This window comes from Anarhichas minor, unplaced genomic scaffold (genome assembly GCF_050575085.1).
Source record: "Anarhichas minor isolate MPS153535 unplaced genomic scaffold, ASM5057508v1 ptg000136l, whole genome shotgun sequence".
NCBI lineage: Eukaryota > Metazoa > Chordata > Actinopteri > Perciformes > Anarhichadidae > Anarhichas > Anarhichas minor.
In genome coordinates, this window is record NW_027466582.1 from 18,013,866 (window position 1) to 18,031,013 (window position 17,148).

At 43.5% G+C, this 17,148-nt stretch overlaps 1 protein-coding gene across 1 annotated transcript; it reads right to left on the bottom strand.

Moving 5' to 3' along the window:
- Positions 1 to 1,268: 1,268 nt before the first annotated feature.
- On the bottom strand, positions 1,269 to 2,273 carry LOC142941980 (trace amine-associated receptor 1-like). Its single transcript, XM_076084111.1, has one exon. The coding sequence runs from the start codon at positions 2,271 to 2,273 to the stop codon at positions 1,269 to 1,271; it is 1,005 nt and encodes a 334-aa protein (XP_075940226.1).
- Positions 2,274 to 17,148: the final 14,875 nt, after the last annotated feature.

The window sequence follows — 17,148 nt, forward strand, 5'->3', positions numbered from 1 at the left end:
AAGAGTACTCATAACGTTGTTTTGAACTAAGTTCTGTTTAGGTAAGTTGTGCTTAGACTCCAGAGCAGTTATGTTAAGTTTATATAGTTATTCAAATTTTTCACTTTTGCTTGATTTTGTTACCCATCTTAATTCTTGTAAATACTTTGGGTCAGTAAAATCCCTATGTTTTTCCACCTTTACCTGCTCTTCCAGCTTTATGCATACCCCGGTCCTTCACAGTATGGTAATAGAAATAGATGACATTTTGTTGTACACTTGCATATGGGAATTATGTTTATTCAAAGTCAATTTCATAGTCTCTTGTCTTTTTTGATAATGCTTGCACAATTTGCTTTAAGTTCCACCAAATAAAAACTTCAATGTGAATACAACAAATGCCATGAGTTTGTATAATCTCTATTTTACAAGTGATATGTATTATGTCCAGGACAGTCTAATATAAAGCATATGATGTTAAGAAATAAAAAAAAACATTTTACTATCTTAACTAGGTCTTTATAATAGAAACAAATGTATATACAACTTCGTCAATACTGGTATAAATGTTAAAACGGTACTGTCCTGCATACACATAGTTGTTTATCCAAACGTGAAGATAATTGCTTCTTGTTTTCAATGAGTTTGTTTTTTTTGGTTTTATTTAATCTTTCGTAATTATATAACATATTTGCAGTAATAACCTCACAATTTGACAGAACAGAGTGTACTGTTTAAGTGACTTTAGACACCTGTGTGGTGCAGACTCTGTGTACATAGACTAACTACACAGAGCACCAAACAGTGACAGTTCCCTTGCACCATGAATACTTTAATAAGCTAGACAGAGTGGATCCAAGATGTTAATCTTTATTTTTTTCCTAATAACATCAATAGTCAGTGCAAATCATCAGACGATGTTACACTCCATAATATCTGTCAATAAAAATACAGCACAAGTTCAGAATGGAAGATGTGCTTATCAAAGATGCCACAAGCAGGTCAGCCACAGAGTTTGTGGGAGCGTAAAGCTGTGTGAAGTAAATGATTATCACAGGAAGGTTTCTACATATTGTGTCAACAGTTAATGAGTCAAGGAAAATATATAACTCCACATAACATATAAGAGGGGACTGCACATTGTTCAGACGGCCCATTGCTATGAAACAACATTAGTCCAAAAAATGTTGCATCAGAGCGAAAGCCCATTTGTCCGACAGCCCGTTATCCCGAAAACAAACATCCATTCGAAGGCCGGAGTTTAACATGTTATTTAAACAAAAGACGAGTCAAAGGAGTTTTGAGTTTGCAAAATTACCTTGAAATAGTTTTCCAGAAATGATCATTCTGAAAGCTGTTCTGAACCAGCTGTAAAAGAAAGCGTAAATAAATGGATTAAGCATTGAATTTGACAGTGCAAGCCAGTTCAGTGTTTCAATCACAGCAATTGGTGTAACATTGTACGTTAAAGGCTGAAAGATGAGATAAAGAAAGTACGGAGTCCAACATAAGAGAAAAACTCCCAAAACAATAGCCAGAGTTTTGGTGGCCTTTCTCTCCATCTTACTGACGGTTGCTCCAGATGACTTTGTGCTCAGACCGGTTGTGTTCTGAATGCTGATTGCCTGTCTCTTTGCAACAAGGAAAATTTTCAGGTAGATACTAAGCATTATACTGACCGGGATATAAAATGAAAAAATATATGCCAGAGTGGTTGATATTAGAGAATCAATTAAGCAACTTTCTTCACATTTTCCTTGATTAAAACCTGCAAATATAATGCCGATGCCAATTATAGCAGCGACTGCCCAGCTCACCAGGATCATAATTCCAATGACACGATCATTTACTTTACTTTTATAAGCAAGAGGCTGACACACTGCGTAGTATCTGTCAATAGAAATACAGCATAAGTGCAAAATAGAAGCTGTGCTCAGTGTAGCATCAAAGCTTCCTCGTACTTTACAAAACAAACCCTCGTGATACCAACATGAGGTTACAGTGAATGTCATACTGAAAGGAAAGACTAGAACTCCTACAAGCAGATCGGCCACAGCCAGAGACAGAATGAGGTAGTTTGTAGGGATGTGGAGCTGTTTGAAGTAAGAGACGGAGATTATTACGAAAAGGTTTCCACATATTGTGACAACAGACAATGCGCCGAGGAAAACATATAATAAAACACATATTATGGAAGGGTTGCTTGTGAATAAGTAAGTTGTATTATCTGATTCGTAGCAGGGATGTATGTCATTAACAGTGTAACTCCCGTTGTCAGTCGCTTCTGGTTCCATGCTTCTACATAGATTCCTGAAATTCAAATTTCCAATATTAACCAACTGAGGAAAATTCTCAAATACTTGAATATTTACTTGTGCATGTGTAACCACAACATCAATCTTCTTGAGAAACAAAGACATACATTTTAAATAACAAAATAATTGTAGTGTGTTAAGATTCATACCAAACCACTCAAAATAGATGACACATCAGCGTGGGGTGTCCTGGGTGTGTGGCATTCTCTGTGCTACTGTGCAAAACCTTTTGACTAGATGTTAAAATAATCAATCCCCACCTAATTACCATAATTTATACAAAAGTCACCAGTCCAATTAGATGAGATATGCTACATTCTGTTTGCATGTGATATGAGGTATATTATACTGTGTGTGTCCTTGAGCCTGTTATAACATTTTCAAAGACATTTTTGAAATTAACAATTTAATGTTTACTAAAAGGCTAATATAAGATATACTGCACTTATAGAAATGCAATGAGAAGAACCTAGCTACTGCAAAAATGTACAATAAAATGAAGACTCTAATTCATCGAATTCATCGCGCCGCGTATTCACGCCATTCGCGCCGCCGGTCAAAATACCGGGGACCATTTGTGTTCATTCGCGTGAATTGCACTGGACGCGCCGGAGAGGGGGCGCGGCTTATCGCCCTGAAAGCCGTTCAACTGTCCGCCATTAACCATTAAAAAAATAACCTCTATTTCTGCTTAGTACGTGTTGTGGAAGTCACAGATATCCTGGGAAACTAAACGCCGTCATGTCTGGGTTCATAATATTGTCCAGAGGAGCTCCATGGATTTTATCGAGCTGTATTCACTGTGTCTAGCAAGCCACACGTCGCTGTTTACTACAGCTGTATGAACAAAAAATAAACTGATTTGGCTGTGATTTAACGGCAATAAACCGACAAAAAGGGACTCCGAAATAACCACGTAATGATGCTGATTTGTACTTGTCTTCTCAATGGAGCTCTGATGGATCGGTGCTAGGCTAAGCTAACATTGTAGCAGCTCCACCAACACTCAGAATAACGTCATGTAGACGTAAATACGGCAGCGTCTATTCATTGTTTGTACCATATGGTTTACACACACACATTTATACACATAGTTTGGTCCGGTCTCTATTGATATGAGGTATCGTAGAGCTCTGGGTGAACACAGACGGCTACAGTATTTATTTCCTGATTCAACAACGCCAGTCCTCGATGGTTGTTTCTGATTCAGCAACGGCAGGACGTCACTGATGACAGGGGGAGCAACTCAACGCTGATAGGCTATCGCGCTGGGGCGTAACACGAATATTTCGCAGAAGTTGAAAAATTTCAACTCGCGCGTTTGGGGCGATTTGGCGTTTGACGCGTCAATTGCGCGGCGCCATCGCAAATTCGCGCCGCGCTAGTCTCATCGCGTCTGTGCATAGACATTGTATGTAATCTACTCGCGCGAATAATTCGCTTTGGTGTGAACGCACCATAAGGCAGTGGTTTTCAAACTGTGGGGCGCGCCCCTCTAATGGGGCGCAGCGGTATTGCAGGTGGGGCGCAGGGGGAAATGCAGAATTTGTTTATTTCAAGAACTTTATTCATACCTGCAAACTTGTCGCTTTACAATATGTACACATTTGACATCCTCTTGTCCCGGGACCCTCACATCGGAACAGGAAAAACTCCCCCAAAAAACCCTTTTAACGGGGAGAAAAGAGGAAGAAACCTTAGGGAGAGTAACAGAGGAGGGATCCCTCTCCCAGGATGGACAGAACTGCAATAGATGTCATGTGTAGAACAGGATAAGTGAATTACAACACATTCAATGTAATTACAACACATTCAATGTATGACATAACCACGGCAGGAGGTAAGACCTGGTCCAGGTATAACCCGGATACACAGGAACCTGTGAGGCGAGAAAGCACAGAGACTGGTGAAGAAGCAGGTCAATAATGTGCATTAATGGTATCGGTAATATGAAATAGTAATGTGAGTAATAATAAAAGTGATATTAGCAGTTGGAGTCAGCAGGGCCATGGTAGGAGGAAGGACCAGGGTCCAGATGAAACCATGCTCCATGGAAACCTGTGAGGAGAGAAAGCACAAGGACTCCGGGGGAAGAAAAAAAGTCAGTACTGTGCATTAATGGTATCGGTAATAGGGTTAATAATGTTAATAATGAAGATCGTAGTAGGTGTCAGCAGGGCCATGGATGGTTGAAGGACCAGTGTCCAGATAGAACAGCGGTCATGGGAACCTGTGAGGCGAGAAAGCACAAATACTCCGGGGAAGAAGTAAAGTTAGTAATGAGCATTAATGGGACATTAATGCATAAAGACAGAAGTGAAGAAGAGGAGGAGAGAGGTGCTCAGTGTATCCTAAGGAAGTCCCCCTGTAGTTTTTGCCTATACCAGTTTGTCTAAGGGCCGGTCTAAGGCAAACCAGAGCCAGCCCTAACTATAAGCACTATCAAAGAGGAAAGTCTTAAGCCTACTCTTAAATGTGGTGAGTGTGTCTGCGCCCCGGACTGAAACGGGAAGCTGGTTCCACGAAAGAAGTGCTTGATAACTGAAGGCTCTGGCTCCCATCCTACTTTTTAAGACTCCAGGAACCACAAGTAACCCTGAATTAATGGAGCGCAGCTCTCTAGTAGGGCAGTATGGTACTATAAGCTCTTTAAGATATGATGGTGCCTGACCAATTCGGGCTTTGTAGGTAAGTAAAAGGATTTTAAATTCTATTCTAGATTTTATAGGGAGCCAGTGCAGAGAAGCTAATACAGGAGTAATATGATCTCTTTTCTTAGTTCTTGTTAGTACACGAGCTGCAGCATTCTGAATCAACTGGAGAGATTTAAGAGACTTATTAGAGCAGCCTGAAAATAAGGAATTGCAGTAATCTAGTCTAGAGGTAACAAATGCATGAACTAATTTCTCTGCATCGCTTTGAGACAGGATGTGCCTGATTTTTGAAATATTACGTAGGTGAAAAAAGGCAGTCCTAGAAATTAGTTTTATCTGAGAGTTAAAAGACAAATCCTGATCAAAGGTAACTCCAAGATTCTTTACGGTGCTGTTGGATGCCAGCGCAATGCCATCTAGAGAAACTATATCATTAGATAAATGATGTCGGAGGGGTTCTGGGCCTAGTAGAATAACTTCAGTTTTGTCTGAGTTTAACATCAGGAAGTTGCAGGTCATCCAGGTTTTTATGTCCTTAAGACATGCTTGCAGTTTAGCAAGCTGATTGGTTTCATCTGGTTTGATCGATATATATAATTGAGTATCATCTGCATAAGAATGAAAGTTTTTAGAGTGTTTTCTGATAATATTGCCTAAAGGAATCATATATAAGGTGAACAAGATTGGTCCAAGCACAGAACCTTGTGGAACTCCATAATTGACGTTGGTCTTCATCGAGGCTTCATCGTTTACATAAACAAACTGAGATCGATCCGATAAATAGGATCCAAACCAGTTCAGTGCGGTTCCTTTGATGCCAATATAATGTTCTAGTCTCTGCAACAGGATGTAGTGGTCTATAGTATTGAACGCAGCACTAAGGTCTAACAGGACAAGAACAGAGACTAGTCCTTTGTCTGATGCAATTAGAAGGTCATTAGTTATTTTTACCAGAGCTGTCTCTGTGCTATGATGCTTTCTAAATCCTGACTGAAAATCCTCAAATAAACTATTGTTACGTAGAAAGTCACACAACTGATTTGCAACTGCTTTCTCAAGGATCTTGGAGAGGAAGGGAAGGTTAGAGATCGGTCTATAGTTGGCCAACACCTCTGGATCAAGAGTGGGCTTCTTAAGAAGAGGTTTAATTACAGCTACTTTGAAGGACTGTGGTACATGGCCTGTTAATAAAGACAGGTTGATCATATCTAATAAAGTCGTGCTAATTAATGGTAGGACTTCTTTAAGCAGCCTAGTCGGTATAGGGTCTAAGAGACAGGTAGAAGGTTTAGACGTAGAAATTGTTGAAGTTAGTTTCTCATGGTCGATGGGAGTAAAGCCATCTAAACATATATCAGGGTTTACAGCTGTTTCTAAGGTTATTCTATTTGTGGAAAGATCGGTACTAGTCGAGGGCAGTACATTGTTTATATTCTCTCTAATAGTTATAATCTTATCATTAAAGAAGTTCATGAAGTCATTGCTACTGAGGTCTATAGGGATACTCGGCACAACAGAGCTATGACTCTCTGTCAGCCTGGCTACAGTGCTGAAGAGAAACCTGGGGTTGTTCTTATTTTTATCCATTAACGATGAGTAATAAGCTGCTCTGGCATTACGGAGGGCCTTCTTATACGTTTTAAGACTGTCTCGCCAGACTAACCGAGATTCTTCCAAGTTAGTGGAACGCCATGTTCTTTCAAGTTTTCGCGATGTTTGCTTTAATTTGCGGGTTTCAGGGTTATACCAAGGAGCGAACCTCCTTTGTTTTGCTAACTTCTTTTTTAAAGGAGCAATAGAGTCTAGTGTCCTTCTCAGTGAGCTTGTAGCACTATCAACAAGATGATCAATCTGGGTAGGACTAAAGTTAGCACAGGAGTCCTCTGTTATATTGAAGCATGGTATTGAGTTAAATATAGATGGAATCACTTCTTTAAATTGAGCTACGGCACCATCAGATAGACATCTAGTGTAGTAACTCTTGCTTAACGGTGTACACTCCGTTAGTAGGAATTCAAAGGTTATTAGATAATGGTCCGATAAAAGAGGGTTCTGTGGAAAGACTATTAAATCTTCTATGTTAATGCCATAAGTCAGAACCAGGTCGAGAGTGTGGTTAAAACAGTGAGTGGGTTTCTGTACATTCTGACAGAAACCAATCGAATCTAATAATAAGATAAATGCAGTACTGAGGCTATTGTTCTCGACATCCACATGAATATTAAAGTCACCTACAATAATTATCTGTTTTAAGGACTAGACTTGATAAAAACTGAGAAAATTCCGATAGAAATTCAGAATACGGACCTGGGGCCCGGTACACTATAACAAATATAACTGGCTGTATTGTTTTCCACGTTGGGTGTGAAAGACTAAGAACCAAGCTTTCAAATGAGTTATAATCTAGTTTAGGTTTAGGGTTTAATAATAGGCTTGAGTCAAAGATGGCTGCTACTCCACCTCCTCGGCCGGTGCCTCGAGGAATGCGAGTATTAATATGACTTGGAGGAGTTGATTCATTTAGGCTGACATATTCTTCATTACACAGCCAGGTTTCAGTAAGACAAAATAAATCAATATGATTATCTGTTATTAGCTCATTTACTAGTACAGCTTTAGATGACAAAGATCTGATATTTAAGAGTCCACATTTAATTATCCTATTTTGTTGCACTGTTGCGGTAGTTTTAACTTGGATTAGGTTATTTTGTTTAACTCCTTGATCGTTTATTTTTGATTTAATTAATTTAAGTGGCCGTGGGGCAGACACAGTCTCTATGTGGTTTTGGGTGAGTAACTGCTCTAATGGAAGCTCAGAGAAGTGTGTAAGACTGCAACTCTGCTTCCTGGTCTGAACTCTGGGTTGTCATGAACCAGGTCCATACAGAAACTGGGTCATATTTGCAGAAATGAGATCTGCTCCATCCAAAGTGGGATGAATGCTATCCCTCCTAAGCAAACCAGGTTTTCCCCAGAAAGTGTCCCAGTTGTCTACGAAGCCGACATTGTTTGCTGGGCACCACCAAGACAGCCAGCGGTGAAATGATGACATGCGGCTAAACATTTCATCATTGGTCAGATTCGGGAGCGGGCCAGAGAAAACTACGGAGTCCGACATGGCTTTTGCGTATGTACACACAGATTCCACATTAACACTAGTCCCCAGTTTGGGGATCTCAGAATTGTGTTGCTGTTCTTTGCAGATGATGTGGTTGTGTTGGCTCCTTCATACCGTGATCTTCAGCATGTGCTGGGAGGGTTTGCAGCTGAGTGTGAAGCATTGGGATGAGAGCCAGTACCTCCAAGTCTGAGGCTCTGGGTTTCTGCGTCCCCTGGAATGGGAATGAGTCACCCACAGAAGTGAAGGAGTTCAATTATCTTTGGGTTTTGTTCAGAAGTGAGGGTAAAATGCCACCGGTGGAGTAATGTACATGGTCACAGAGATCCAGTTCAACAAAAACGAGAACACCGTAAGTTTTATTTTCTAACTTTTGCTAGCTTTCAAATCAGCAGTGATTTTACTGATGAGAAGCAATATGTGATCATTGTTTTTTGTACTAAGGCAGCTTAACTGTCTTGTAAAAACCCAACAGCTTCACCAAGATGTTACTCAAGCGTTTGGTGGAGTAATTATGTTGATTAATAGTACAGGGAACTGGTTAATGGCATTTTTGATGGAACAGAACTTGGGGAAAACTAAACACATAATAGGTTGATGCTTAACTGTGTCATTGGAGCACTGAAAAAAGTTGAGACCAGCATTTGTAGTGTGGGATGCCCGTATTGGGCGTCAGTTTGTAGCTTCATGTCACCGGCCTTCATAGAAAATGAGATATAGCCTGTTGCTGTGTTGTTAGTAGTGTGAACAGAGCATTAAGGTGCTTTAACACCTAACCCGTTTGATTCCTTTAAAACAAACTCAGATCTGTTTTCCTGGTTAGTTCATTTCATGTGGGGTGGTGTGAAAGTTGCCAATCAAATGCTGGTGCGGACCTGGTTTGTTTGTGGCACGAAAGCAAATGAACCAACCACATGATTGTATGATAGCAGATATGTGATTTTAGCACTATTTCAAAAGCTAAACTACTAATAAATCGATGTCTATGTCAGGATAAATCTATGTCCATGTCAGGGTGGGTATTTTCCCTAATTAATAGGTCAAAAGATGTTAAACGTCCTGTGCTTGTATCCGACTCTGTGGAGTCCTTCCGCTTCCTGGGCTCCATCATATCCCAGGACCTCAAGTGGAGCTGAACATCAGCTCCATCACTAAAAAGGCTCAGCAGAGGATGTACTTCCTGAGGCAGCTGATGAAATTCAACCTGCCAAAGACAATGATGGTGCATTTCTACACGGCCATCATTGAGTCCATCCTCTGCTCCTCTATCACAGTCTGGTACGCTGCAGCCACAGCCAAGGACAAGGGCAGACTGCAACGCATCATCCGCTCTGCCGAGAGGGTGATTGGCTGCAATCTGCCGTCCCTGCAAGACTTGTTCACTTCAAGAACCCTGAAGCGAGCAAGAAAGATTGCAGCCGACCCCTCTCACCCTGGACACAAACTGTTCGTGCCCCTTCCATCTGATAGGAGGCTGAGGTTCATCAGGACCAAGACCTCACGCCAGACGAACAGCTTCTTCCGGTCCGCAGTCGGGCTCATTAACAGAGCCCGGGTCCCCCACTGACTGTCATCCCCAGGACAATTTCCTTCCCTCCCTACTACTCCCCTGCACATCCCTTCATACTTAAATACACTTCAATCAGGAGAGACAAGTAAATGATTAGTAGTTAACATTTATTATGACAGATGAAGCGTTCATAAGTTACACGGAATTTGTTTGGCGCTTGAACTCGACAAGGATATTTGTGATTGCGTTGTGATTGCCCTGAGCGGCAACAATATATATAAATCCCCCCGAGGAGTCCAGACACTGGTGGTAGTGGCTGGAGGTTCTGCTGGAGTTGGCTGGAGCTGCTGATGGAGTACTGCATCTGCGAAGATGGATGGTGCTGGGGAGGAGGGTCGCATGAAACAGCAGCAGGAAGCTGGAGGCGGGGATAGGGCACATTTAAGAGGAGACAGCGGCAAGCTGATAGGCTAACGAAGAGGGTGTGACTCTGCACTATTAGCCGGGAACGGCCAGCTGTTGAACAGCTGATAGAGTCTATGACACCTCTGACAGTGACAGCCGGAATAGAGAATGTGCTGCTAGTTAGGGAGCGGTATGAGAGAAAAGCATATGAGCATGAGCGTGCAGGGATAGTCTTCCTGTCTGAACTTGCGCTAGAGCTTCATTTCAATCAGGAGAGACAAGTAAATGATTAGTAGTTAACATTTATTGTGACAGATGAAGCGTTCATGAGTTACACGGAATTTGTTTGGCGCTTGAACTCGACAAGGAGATTTGTGATTGCGTTATGATTGCCCTGAGCGGCAACAATATATATAAATCCCCAAAAGTGAGGAGGGAACATGCGATATGACCCCCCCGAAGAAAGTATTACTTACCAGGCTGTACTTGAATGGCTGCGAATTTTCAGCGAGTCGGTGTGGGCTGCTTAGAGATGAGGCATGAGATAAACATTACGCTGCAGTTGAGGTTAAATGGATAGCCGTACTTATGATTTAATGATGTGCCTGCAGTAGAGCCAGCCATGCCCTACTTGTGATGAATGCTTTAGCCAGCATTGGCTAATGGTCACCAGTGACCTGAAAGGATCCGTTTGAGCTAAGAAACGTGGCTAGTGTCCTAGAATGACCGGCATGATATTTTATGGATTTCCCCAGCGGGAAGTCTCCATTACCTACCCCTTTTAATGAATCGGCCATCCCTCATAGGACAGGCTGCGTGCCCTGCTTGTGATGATGTAGCCAGCAGCAGCTAGAGGGCTGCGTGCCCTGTTGTGATGACTGAAGTAGCCAGCAGAGCCCCTGACTGCTAAGGTTTAGACTTTGGATGACCGGTTTACATGAATCACGAGAATCACAGAACTTTCAGTTTATACCATACATGATACCACCCGCTTAAGCATTTCATACATTTAAACAACGAAGCCTTAATGATCCTGCGGAACTCTTAGGGTCGGTAATGACCTGCATTTATGATTTGTTGGCTGAGTAAAGTGTAAGACCCTCAACCACCGACCACCAGTTATATGCAGTGCTTATGGCTGCTAAGATTTTAGGGATCTTTGAGCTCCGATGATGGCAGAGACATCAGGACGCACGTAGGAGGCATAAGCTGAGGATGACCAACACCCCAATTGTTGAAGTGACGCCGTAGATTGGCCTTGTATGGCTGCTGAGGTTGCAGCGCCTATCCTGAATGAATGACCCGAGTAGAGTTTTCGGTTTAGGTCGCATTTTTGAAGTACCTGCTCCAGGTGATGGCTAAACCAGGACTTGGACATGGGATTACCGTTGGAGGTCAGGAACAGAGGGGCATAAGGGTCGCCCCCCGACCTGTTTTTTAAATATTTACACATAGATTTAAAAGGGCAGAATTGAGAATCCAACCGGGCGATAACTATTTGACAAGCACCTCCGGCTTTGGAGTGTTTGAGTAAAAGAGTGAAGAAATCTGGGTGAAAGGTTAAATCTGCCAAGGTGACGTCCTTAGCTGGGTCGAATGAATTAGAGGCAGTGGTGAATTCCCCGCTCCTTAAGAACCCACAAACAGCTAGTAGAAAACAGCTATCCAGCAGGGAATCCACGTAGGGAGAAAAACACCCCTGTTTAACCTCTTGGGCCCTAGCCCTATTTTTAGGCCTCTTCGCGAAAATTGCATAGCCATACGCAAAAGAGTCCTGAGCTCTAACTACAAGGTCTATTTTAATAATTTTGATGCTAGAATACTGGTAACACTTGTGAGATGTGTTTAATTGTGTAAATATTGTGTATATGTTACTGGTTAATAACTGATATACTTATGGCACAGCTCAAATTAAAAAATTTCTAGGTTTGCCTGAAAAAAAGCACTTGTATTGAAAAAACATTTTTTTTAAATAATGCAGCTGCAAATCTAAAATCACACCACAGTCATAGAACAACACGTGTTACATGTCCCCACAACATATTTTACTTCGATTGAGTGAAGAAAGGCCAGCATAAATGGTCATAAAAATCAAAATTATGATTTTATGATTTTGCTGTATACTCATTTCATATACTATATAACTACATATTAACTATATATTCACTTTTCTTATCACTAAGAGTGTTCAATAATCCTAATAAATCAGTTTGACACCATTTTGAATAATTTTGAGCAGTTATGATGTGTCATATCTGTCATTCATAACAATAAATGGCTCATAATGTGTGTCATGTGACCCTGGTAAGGCCGATTTACTCGTGTGAGACATTTTTAGATGTGGGATAGTCCAACGGGAGCCATGCAGGGGTGTTTGATCGTATCCGGGTCTGTTTACTGGCTAGAAATCGCAAAATGCTGGGCGAACCCCCCTCTCTACATGGATTGCTCCACCCCACAGAATCGTCTGCCATTTTGTCATTCATTCCGCCAGCGCATTGATCTCACTCACAGGCATGCAGCACAACATGGAGGAAAGAGCTGCGCCGAAATCCGCTGGAATAAATCCGTTTTTCGTCGCCAAAACCGTCAAAACGTAAGTTTTTTTTACCCAATTTTTTTTCTCGTGACCTGTGGCTGATGTTGACATGCATACCCATAACTTTTGAACGGTTTGAAAGAGAGTAATTTGGACGCCGCTGTGCGTTTCCGGGTCGAATCGTGGCCCTCCTGCATGTGTTCAGCCGCCATGTGCGATCATGCTCCGTGATGAGAGAGCCATAGAGTGAGCATAGATCGTCGATTTTTGGCCAAAATTGTGGCAAATCTTCTAGATATCGTCCAGATATGATATTAGTTCATGTATAATTGTGTTTGCAGTGTTTACAATGGCTGGTATGATGATGTTGCTCGGACTTTTCCCGTTAATTCGATATTTAAAATGTCTGGAGCAATAATCATATTTCTTTATGAAAAATGCTTTCTACCACACGCTGAATGCTGCACACTCTAAAACAGCCCCCCGTGGGTCCAGCTCGGGTCCAAAGGGAGCATTAGTGCTTCTAGGGGAGGAACGGCTGTTGGAGATGGGTTGGCTTCTGGGCACAGGCTCTTGAATACCTGAAATTTGAAACGGGATAAGGCATCAGCGATTACATTGGTATGACCTGGCACGAAACGAGCTGTTAAGATGAAGTTTTGTGTGACAGACAGCCATGAGATGCATCTCATGAAAGGCATTATGTCGAGGCTGGATGAGCGGCCTTTATTGATAATGCCTACAACTGCTTGGTTGTCGCACTGCACCGCATGCGTTTGCGTCTCCAAAACTTCCCCCATAGGTGACAAGCTACTGCAATGGGGTAGATTTCGGCCATTGCTGAGGAAGAATCGAGCTTGGGGAATGAATGAGGCCAGCTGCTGGCAAACCATTGGCCTTGGAAGTACCCGCCGAAACCCACAGAGGGCGCAGCGTCTGTGAAGAACCTTAGAGAGTCGGAGGAATGAACTATGTCATCTTAAAATAATGTTACCCCGTTCCAATGCCTTAGCAACCGTGACCAGAAACGCAGATCAGAGCGGCACCCTTCGTTCAGTGTGATGACGTCGTGCAAATTTGGCACGACGAAGCCAGATACAGCAAGCTGGAAATGAATGAGCGGCCCTGGGGAACGACGTGCATTGCGTAATTTAAATGGCCAAGGAGGGAAAGCAATTGCTGCTTTGTTACTTCTTTTGATGTCGTATGGGACTGAGAAATGTCGGCAATGCGCTCGCGTTTCTCTGCAGGAAGAGAAGCTTTCATTACGACAGTGTCCAGTGTAATGCCCAGACACTCGAGGCGAGTTGACGGACCATTAGTTTTCTCGTCGGAGAGTGGAACGCCGAGATGTTTAAACAGGCGCTTAAGTTTGCCCAGTGATGCGCCTGAGTTATCGTGCGGAGGGTCTATCAAAAGAAAGTCGTCGAGCAGGTGAAGGAGAGAGGGGACTCTGACTCTGTTTAAGAGAATCCAGCAAAGGGCTTCGGATAATTGATTAAAGATCGCCGGACTGCTTTTACACCCGAACGTGAGGCGCACTGCGAAATACAGTTTAGCTTCCCACTTAACCCCGAAAAGATGCCACTGCGAAGGATGAATTGGGATAATTTTGAACGTGTCTATGATGTCCGTTTTGGAGAGCCATGCGCCCTGCCCGGCTAGTTTGATGAGCTTTATGGCGTTGTCTATGGTGGCGTAGTGAAGGGAAAAAGGTTCGGAAGGAATGAGACTATTAACACTCGGTGTTGGCCCCATGTGGGGGGCGGAAAGATCAAATATTAATCTTTTATTTCCGGAGTATTTCCTAGTTGCTACTCCTATGGGGCTGGATCGGAACACGGAGAAGGACGAAGCATTGAAAGGTCCTATTACGTACCCCTTGTCGACCTCTTTTTTAAGAAGATTGGACACTACCGTTGGTTCTTTTATCGCAGATTGAAGGTTTTTGGACACGTGAGAGGACTCTAGCGGTGAAGCGACCCCTACCCGGAACCCTTGGGAGAGGCCGGAGAGCAGGTAGTCAACAAACACTGAATCAGGATGAGAAGATAATTCTGATGCAAGAGCTGGGACGTTTATTGGTGTTGATAGGTGGACTGTCAGTAAGTCCTTGGCCCTCGACGCTTCTGCTGGGGCCGAGCCCTGCGTAGACACACAGATTTTGGGTGTGCATCTTGGCAGTAGCTGCAGATGTGAAGAAATGCGCAGTTGGGGTAAGTGCACACATTCTCATTGAAGTTATTGCAAACAGGCTGGTTATTGACCATGTGCACCTTGCGGCCGCGGCTGTCTGTTTTCTCCGGGGAACGTGAATCCTGGTAGAGGCAAGTGCGGTCAAATTTGGTTTCGGCCTTAGCGCCGTGCTCCGTGGGAAAAAATGGTACCCTCGGGCAGAGATGTGCTGAGTGACCCGGCATACCGCATGTTAAGCAAGTCACTGGCTGCGAGCCACCCACTATCATGACTAGCAGTTCGGTGTCCAGGACTGACCAGTTCAGGCGGATGTTTGATTGGGCTATGTATACCGCGGCTTTGATGGAAAACCCTTTGTGGTATTTGAAGAAGGTGATTTTTCCGTACCTGATATTAAGGTCGCCAATAAGCGCTAGATACACATCCAGTTATTGACGGCGATCTGGGTACACGGAGCATATTACTTCTCGATAGATGCCGAAAGCAACTATGAATTCGCCGATTGACATGTCTCTTGACAATCTAGGGTCGGCCGTTTTGATGAGTGCAGTAAATGTATCTCCGGTGGTGATGTTACCTTCACACTCGGGGGATGGCAGTATGAGGCTGATGAGGTTAATATCTTTCCCCTGCAGGATTTTTGATCTTAGGCGTGGTGAAATGTGAAGGGGAGTGGGGATGGCGGAGGCCAGGGAATGTTGAGGTAGGATTAGGTCGTATGCTTGCTGGAGTGCAGGTGCTGGCCGTGCGTTGGACTGCAGATTTTGAGCTCTGCGCCTTGCCGAGGAAGATGAAGCTTGGTTGTCTTCTATGGACTGGAGGCGGGCATCTATGGCCTGGATAGAATTGACCAGCAACTGGAGAGTTGCTGAGAGGGCCGGAGGTTGGTCGAGCTGGGCTGAGCTGGGGGCGACGGCCTTATGTTTAGCTGGAGGAGCTGCATGATGAGCTTTCTTTGCACGTTTGCGGCCGGGAGCTGCGGTGGTGGGCTCGTCCTGGGCTGGTGATCCGAGACCCACTTCGTCGATCAGGGTTTGAAGCTGTGAGCCGTCTAAGCCCGGAGCCGGAATTATGCCTTGAGCGGTTAAGATCTCCAATAATTCAGAACCCGTTTCCTCTTGACGGGTTGCGATGCGTTGCGGATGTGACCGAAGCCGAATCGTTCAACTCAGCATCGATGAATTCTGTGTCTGAGTCTGCCATCGTGAGGAGGGATATCAGCCCAATGATTAGCAGCAAAACGAATCAAGGATTTGCCATGAGCGCCTGTCAGTACGGAGTCGCATGAAACAGCAGCAGGAAGCTGGAGGCGGGGCTAGGGCACATTTAAGAGGAGACAGCAGCAAGCTGATAGGCTAACGAAGAGGGTGTGACTCTGCGCTATTAGCCGGGAACGGCCAGCTGTTGAACAGCTGATAGAGTCTATGACACCTCTGACAGTGACAGCCGGAATAGAGAATGTGCTGCTAGTTAGGGAGCGGTATGAGAGAAAAGCATATGAGCATGAGCGTGCAGGGATAGTCTTCCTGTCTGAACTTGCGCTAGAGCTTCATTTGTCACTTTTACATAACACTCGTTTACAGTCCTGTTATCTGTTTGTTGTGCACTTTATTTCATATTCTTTTAAATCCTATTGTAAATTTTAATGTTTCTATTCCTTGCACTGTTGATTGTTGTTTATTGTTTAATGTTATTGTCTAATGTTATGCACCACCTGCCATGACAAATTCCTTGTATGTTACATACATTGGCAATAAACGGTTCTGATTCCGATCACAGCCCCAGGCTGCAGCAGCAACAAGAGCTGTAGTAGACCCGAGCCGGGAGGATCCACAAAAAATCTCCCCCTGCGGTATACCATCCATAACTTTCAACAGTATTGGTGTATGTTGAAACAAAACACTGTTAAGATAAAGTGGAAAGTTGTTGCTTTCTTCTATTTTTCATTGTTGTCAGAAATGATTAGACTGCAGCATGCTTGTGTCAGGACATTGTTCCTGGCCCGGACTTCAGTGAAGCATAAAAGGGATTGAGTGTCTTTCTAGAGGAGCAGAGCTGACAACTGATCACCATTTTGTGGTGAGTTGGATTAGGCGTACGGAACTGGTAAACCCAATCATGTAGTTTGGCTGAACTAGGAATGTCTTGCTGAGGCCACTGTCCTCGAGGTCTACCACTCCAACCTTCGAAAGAATTCTTCATGCAATCCCGGGGGAGGCAGGTGTTGGGAACGAAAAGGAGCGAGTTTGAGTTATCAGCCTACAAGAAGTGGTGTGTGTGTGTGTGTGTGTTTGTGTGGGTGCATGCAGTGTGTGTGTAGGGGGGAGAGAACAGCTCAGACAACGTATGATGTAATCTGAAACTTGGCGACGTCTCTCGCGAGCCCACAAGATGGCGCGAGACTCTAAAATGGCGGTTGACAATCGAGATCT

What these genes read in the sequence shown, in the direction of transcription:
- LOC142941980 (XM_076084111.1), bottom strand. Translation starts at nt 2,273, where the DNA reads ATGGAACCAGAAGCGACTGACAACGGGAGTTACACTGTTAATGACATA.